The sequence below is a fragment of the Pterocles gutturalis genome, unplaced genomic scaffold (genome assembly GCF_000699245.1).
Source record: "Pterocles gutturalis isolate BGI_N339 unplaced genomic scaffold, ASM69924v1 scaffold2513, whole genome shotgun sequence".
NCBI classification, from domain to species: Eukaryota; Metazoa; Chordata; class Aves; order Pterocliformes; family Pteroclidae; genus Pterocles; species Pterocles gutturalis.
In genome coordinates, this window is record NW_010122675.1 from 342 (window position 1) to 7,407 (window position 7,066).

Here is a 7,066-nt window from a genome sequence, read left to right on the forward strand (position 1 = left end):
TCCATCACCCCTCCGTCTTGCCCCTCCACTTCCACGCCACCCACCGTGCCTGGCATCCCGCTTCCCACGTCCATCTCCACGTCAGCAGCTTCTAGTGGAAACGTGCCCGTGGTGACCGCCTGCACGCTACCGCCTATTCAAATCAAAGAAGAAGTCACAGATGAAGCTGAGGAACCCGAAAGCCCTCCCCCTCCACCCAGGAGCCCATCGCCAGAGCCCACCGTGGTGGATACGCCGAGTCACGCCAGTCAGTCTGCCAGGTACGGAGGTGTCAGCGGCGCTTCCGTAGTGTGCTCTGGTTTTCTGCGGAGCGGGGTTCTCCCAAAAGCTGAGAAATGAGCTCCTGGGGAAGCCAAATGTATTTTACGTGTGCATCTTCTCAGTCTCTCTTTCTAGCGTGGTTTTGCTCTGTTTTTCTGGAAATGCGCTGTTTCAGCCAGCGTGTTCAGAGAGGCCGTTACAGGTAGTAATTCTGAGAGAGGTTTTATACTCTGCTCGTCTGTGGAGTAGTGTGGTGCAATTAATTTTCTCAGGGCTTTCAGGGAAGCTGGTAGTGCTATTGCATAAGTTTAGAATGATACTTTTTGGTTTTTTGAAGATACACCTCTTAAATCTTGGACTCTGGCATCTTTCCCAGGGCTAAGCTCTTTCTGTTTTGTTTCTTTCAGGTTCTATAAGCACCTGGACCGTGGCTACAATTCATGCTCAAGAGCAGATTTGTACTTTATGCCTCTGGCAGGATCGAAACTGGCCAAGAAGAGAGAAGAGGCCATTGAAAAGGCCAAAAGGGAAGCAGAGCAGAAAGCCAGAGAAGAGAGAGAAAGAGAAAAAGAAAAAGAGAAGGAGAGAGAGAGGGAGCGGGAGCGTGAAAGAGAAGCAGAAAGAGCTGCGGTAGGTTTGTTGGTAGCTAAGAGCCGTTTAAGGGAGATGGCGTGGTGGGATCTGACCTGGATGGTGTCAACAGAGTGCGAATCCCCAGAAGCGCTTTAATCCATGTGCAGTGAGGTATTGGAGAGCCTTGGGGATGGAGCGAAAGCCAACCTGCTGTAAGCGCCTCCTGGCTTGCCTGTGGATTTCTTCTCTTTAAAGGCAATGGAGAGGTTCTGCTCCTGGTCTGTGCCTCATGTGTGGGCAGCCCGTGCAGCTGGGGGTAACCAGGCCAAGTGCTTACGTTCACTTGCAGTAGAAAAGCTCTCTGTGCAGATACAGTGAATGCCTTGTGTTCCTGCGCAGGCACAAGAGTGCTGCCTGCTGGAAAAAGGGGATCTGAAGGCTTTTTAAATTTGAAGTAAGCTTAATTAAAGGCACATAACATTTTATGGGGAGACCCAAGCTCCAGTCTTGGTATAAAGAGCCAGTACAACTAATCCATTTTTCCGTGACCTGCCAGAAAGGAATGATTACTTCTGGGCACACAGAATCGGTAGGCTGCTAATACATTATTGATGCTGAAAAAGCAGGTGCTACAGTTTTCCTATTGCATGATGCGTTTCAGAGATCTGAATCACAGCTGTGTGTTTCTGTAGCATTATAAAAATCTGGATATAGTGTCTGTCTGTTAAAGGATGTGTCATGTATGGGGACTTTGCTTTACTTCAGGGATAGGGATCCGTGGGCCCTTGCGTGGGTCAATTGATTTGAATCCGGTTCTTCCCCAAACCACACTGAAGCACACAACTGCAGGAGGCGTGAGGGTGAGCAGGCTGAACTTGGGTCCTCTGAGAGCTCAAAGCACAAGAAGGGTACTGTGTGCCTGCTGTGTTTTTAAGCCAAATGTGCTGAACTAAAATTCTCTTCCCCCCATTCTGTGCAGCAGAAGGTGTCCAGCTCCTCCCATGAAGGCCGTCTTGGAGAGTCTCAGCTCAGCGGGCCAGCACATATGAGACCTTCATTTGAACCTCCGCCGACGACCATCGCTGCTGTGCCACCTTACATCGGTCCAGACACACCTGCTTTACGGACACTAAGTGAATACGCCCGTCCTCACGTCATGTCGCCGACAAACCGGAATCATCCCTTTTTTGTCCCCCTGAACCCCACTGATCCACTTCTGGCCTACCATATGCCTGGCCTCTACAACGTGGATCCCACCATTCGGGAACGAGAGCTACGAGAGCGGGAAATCCGAGAGCGAGAAATCCGGGAAAGGGAGTTGAGAGAGAGGATGAAACCTGGCTTTGAGGTGAAGCCCCCAGAGCTCGATGCACTGCACCCAGCTACTAACCCCATGGAGCATTTTGCCAGGCACGGTGCACTGACTATTCCCCCCACAGCAGGACCTCACCCGTTTGCTTCCTTCCATCCGGGTTTGAACCCCCTTGAAAGAGAGAGACTTGCACTGGCAGGCCCGCAGTTACGGCCTGAGATGAGCTACCCCGACAGACTGGCGGCAGAGAGAATACACGCTGAGCGGATGGCATCGCTGACTAACGACCCGTTGGCGCGGCTCCAGATGTTCAATGTTACACCTCACCATCACCAGCATTCACACATACACTCGCATTTACACCTACACCAGCAGGATCCCTTACATCAAGGTGAGCCCGGGGAAATGGGCTGGGCAGATTCCTCGGGAACCTCTCGCGTGAGCTGTTAGCAGGAGTCTACCCAAAACAGGTAGACTGTGACTCTGGAATTCAAGCAGTAAAATGTCAGTTTTCTTCTATATGGTGTGACTTCCGTACTGTATAAGGTCATGGTAACTGAAAAGCAAACAATTATTCTTTCGGGAGGGTGGACTAATAACAGTGATGAAGTAAATGATGGTAACAGTACAGTGATCTTCATTGAGACTGCGCTCTGTCACTGTGAAAGGTTTGCTGTTTTGCTGGGGTTTTTCATTTTAAAGTACTGGAGCCCTAGAGCACCCTGACAGTGGTGTCTGGTGTACAGGTGGAGACTCTGCTGGGTGAAGGGAATTCACGAGGAGAGGTGTCATGGAACCAGTAATGCTGCTGATGCTGGTGGCTGTTGTGATACGAGTTATAGCTGGAAAGGAGCTGAAGCTGCTGTCTCCATATAGGAGCTGAAAATAAGTTTAGGAGAGAAAGTCTTCATCTCTTCAGCCATTTGACACGCCAGCCGTCTGGCATTAGTTGAGCTGAAATTCTCTGTTACAGTTCTCATAACCATCTACATTTATGGGTTGTCTCTTCTTAGCTACAGTGTATTCTTATGTGTGGAAGTTTTTTTTCCCAAGTATTTAATAGCCTCAAAAGTGAATTGATGTCTTGCTCATTTCTAAAGCAAGCCACATGGTTACTCCTCTAGAAGTCTGGCGTCTGGAGCCTGGAGTCTGGAAGATGAGGCACTAAGCAGCATTTTTCTGATTTTCTGGTGGTAGACTGGAGAGAACGTAGGAAGCAGGGTGCCAGGTGCAGTAGCTGCTAAGTAAGGAAAAAAAAAAAGTCCAAGTACTTAAAGTGCAGCTGGCTACAAATGTAGTGTTTGTGGAAGCAAATATAGCATACTTCGCCTTGGAGCCAGTATGCATTAAAGATAGCTGGGATGTCTGTGTTGTGGAGCTTAGAAGGACTTTGAGTGCTGTTGCAGAAGCCAGACTGTGCCAAGGCAATCAGCAGGGTCTTGTGAGATTGTTCCGGGGCAGGGGGTTATAGGTAGGAGATGATAGTGCTGAGTGTCAGCATTAGTAAAGCTGTCAGCCGTGGATGCTGGTTGAGACTGCACAAATTACAAACTGACTGAATTTGAGGCAGGTTTGCATACCACACTGATAGCAGAATACATTTGTCGTAGATCATGTCTATAAAAGGATTCTGTTGTCAGGTAGGTGACTGGCCACCTCTGTGCAGGTAAGTCTGGATACTCCTCACCTGTTGTTCTGGACAAAAATGCTGCTGGGACATTCTCAGTCTCAGTCTAACGAGAGACTGGTGCAGACAAAGCCAAGTCAATTCAGTGCAGGGGCTCTTGAGTGTCTCCAAGTAGTTCTTGCTCCAGAGTAGCTCCATAGGTGGGTGATGCCCTAAAGTGCATAGCCTGGATGTCTCCTTAGAGTGGGGATGAACAGAGTGTGAAATGACCACACGTTTGTGCTCTGGACCAGGTGTGTTAGCTGTGTGGTGCTCCTTTCATTTGCGGTTCCTCTGTAGAAGGAATGTCAGAAAAGGAAAACTTAGGTGGTTTAGTTACTTGATTCCCCCCCCCCCCCCAACTTGGTGGATATCTTTTTCTTGCAGAAGTTGAAAGCCCTGGATTGTTGCTTTAACCATTAAGACTGGTAAGCAGATAGAAAAGTGGGTTTTGAATTGGACAGAGCTAAGCTCCTGACCAGTTAGGCCAAATGCTGGTTCAGCTCAAGTCTAACAGGACTTTTGATCTTCCAACAGTGAGTGATGCTTCCCAAAGTAGTTGATTGCTTACTTTCTTTCCTTCTCTTTGGCACGTTTCCCCTACCCGCCTGGGACCATCCCCAACCCGTTGCTAGGGCAGCCACCTCATGAGCATGAAATGCTCCGGCATCCAGTCTTTGGTGAGAGCATTTTATGGTCCTTTATGAAGGTTGGCTCTTGATCTGAACGGTCATCTTGTCTTCTGGGCCTCAGCATTTCTTGGGAGGGGTTTTAGTGGAGTTGAGCTGTAACTTAGGTTACAGCCTAAGGTTGGTTGGTTTGCTAAAAAAAAAAAAAACAAACAAAAAAACCAAAACTTCATGGGACAACTCTCTGCAGGTGTCGTAGCAAACAAGTGTCTAAAAATGGGCAACTGTCTCTTAGGTACTCCTTATCCACGAGATCTGCCTGGTGCCATTCCACCTCCGATGTCGGCAGCCCACCAGCTGCAGGCCATGCACGCCCAGTCAGCAGAGCTGCAGAGACTGGCAATGGAGCAGCAGTGGTTGCACGGGCATCCCCACATGCACGGTGGTCATCTACCCAGTCAGGAAGATTATTACAGGTGAGAGGTGCAATGGAGGCTTGGGGATGCTATGGCTTCCTTCATTTTTCTCTCCATTCTCTCTTTTTTCTTCTGAATGACTGCCTTTCTTCCCGTGTGCTGAGTTCCTGTCCTGATGCAGTTACGGAAGATGGTGAAGCTGTACTAAGACCTCATTTGGGCGTAGGTGGTAGGGCAAGTTAGAAGCTAGAGAAGCGAATTATTGGCACAGTGTGTAGACTAGTTGAATGATACCTTTCAGAATTATCTCTGATTGGGGTTTTTAGTGTGATACTTACTACACTTGCTGCTTCCACTTCTCTCTCTCTTCTTTGAGAACAGTGGAGGAGGGTGGGTGAAAGCTTTATGAATGAGAAGAGGGAAGGGATTCAGTAAATCTTAAGAAATTACTAAGGGCAATAGGAAGTTGAAAAGTGTGAATAGTACAGATCCTGCATTATGAGCTGAGAATGCCTGGACAAATCATGTGAGCCCTTTCTCCCCAGAATGCTCCATGGTGTTGATAGTAGAGTGGTTCTCTTCTTGGGCTGCCTGATGTGACACCGCCTCACCTCCCGTTCAGCTGTGACTACTGACAGTATGTCAGCTAACAAGGAGAAGTCACCAGCACCCAGCAAGGGTCATTCTGCATGTCTGTGGGTCGCAAGGACGTATAGGAAGCAGCATATTAAACAGCCTTGTGCTGCTGTACTCTGATGCTTCAGTCCTTGCTTCTGCTGTCCAAAATTGCCTCCTGGCCTCGTGCCGCGGGGGCAGGCAGTCTGCCTGTCAGATTGGCAACCGCAGATAAAACCAAAGCGCGATGAGCTGGCACTAGTGATCTCCCTACGTGTAAGGAGTGCTTCAGGAGCAAAAGGTCATCGCTTCCTCCCGCAGCAGACAGCATTATCGCTGCTGTACAGTGGCTCTCATTTTTGTGCTGAAAGCTCACAAGTCCTCTTGCCGCCTCTGTTCCCTTCAGGGCAGGCGGGTGAGGTTAGCAGGAAGGCAGGCTATCTCTGAAGTGTCGTGACACCTCCTTCGTTTTGTTAAAATGAGTTTTTTTTCTCTTTCAGTCGACTGAAGAAAGAAGGCGACAAACAGTTGTAATAAATTATTTATTTGTAATGCTGGCTATGGAAACCCCAGTCCTTGGGAAGGAGTGGAACATTTTTACGTACAATAAGAGCTACAAAAGGAAAAGGATATCTTATAAAGATTTCTTTATATATTTAAAACAGAAACAACCACCCAACAAGTAGAGACTTATCAGCATAGTGTTCATTTGTAGAGAAGATTTCTCAAGACTGGTGTGGGTCTCCCTGCATGACAACGTATTCAGAAGCCTATTGAAAATACAGGACTGTGTGGAATATTCAGAGAACTTCCTGCAATCTTGGTTTTTTTTTTTCTTTTTCTTACTAGTTTGTTTTGAGTAGGTGCTAGAATCAGGTTCACAACACAAGTCACTGTGCGTGAAGAGACACTCAACGCATCTATAGCTGTTTTAAAAAAAACAAGGATTGCAAGTAGGTGACATAACAAGCTCTGAATCCAAGTGCTATAATAATAAAAATCTACTTTTATTTTAATACATTGTAGGAAATCTTCATAATTTTAAAGAGAGCTCAGTTCTGCAGCATGGCTTTTTAAGTCTGTAAATAACTTTTTTGGGTAGAGGGGAGAAACAAAACAAAACTCCAGAAACATTTATCTTGATTTTCAGTAACATCACAAATTGTGAATTCCTACCTGGTATTGACAGAATACAGAGTTGATTTTTTAATAAAAAATATATATATAATTATCCCTTTAATTAAAGGGAATGATGGGTATCAATAATTTCAAATGGGTAAAAGCTTGACATTTGGTTTGATATCAACAATAAGCATTAAAGGGAGTTGCAGGGATAATGTTGCAAATGACTGTTTCTGTTCTTGGTTTTTGGTTTGTTTGGGTTTGTTGGGTTTTTTTGTTAGTGTTACATCTCTCTGTTCTGCAGATGATTTCTGTTGAGTTGGGTTTCTCAGCAGTACAGGTGTCCCTTGGAACTAGCTTACCCTTTTGATGCCTACTTCAAGGGTTAATTTTCAGTGTGGCCATAATACACTTCTTTCCTATTACCTTCTGAAACTTAATCTAACTACATTGGTTTTAGACTTTAGGCAAA

At 46.6% G+C, this 7,066-nt stretch overlaps 1 protein-coding gene across 1 annotated transcript in view; it reads left to right on the top strand.

Moving 5' to 3' along the window:
- Positions 1–6,604, top strand: part of RERE (arginine-glutamic acid dipeptide (RE) repeats) — a gene marked incomplete at its 5' end in the record, with an annotated part of 6,937 nt that extends 333 nt beyond the window's left edge. The window contains 7 exon segments of the mRNA XM_010077572.1: positions 1–260; positions 669–891; positions 1,814–2,537; positions 3,813–3,864; positions 4,395–4,492; positions 4,737–4,917; positions 5,973–6,604. The exon segment at positions 1–260 is cut by the window's left edge and continues 333 nt beyond it. Of these exon segments, the coding sequence (XP_010075874.1) occupies positions 1–260; positions 669–891; positions 1,814–2,537; positions 3,813–3,864; positions 4,395–4,492; positions 4,737–4,917; positions 5,973–6,006 (1,572 nt within the window).
- Positions 6,605–7,066: the final 462 nt, after the last annotated feature.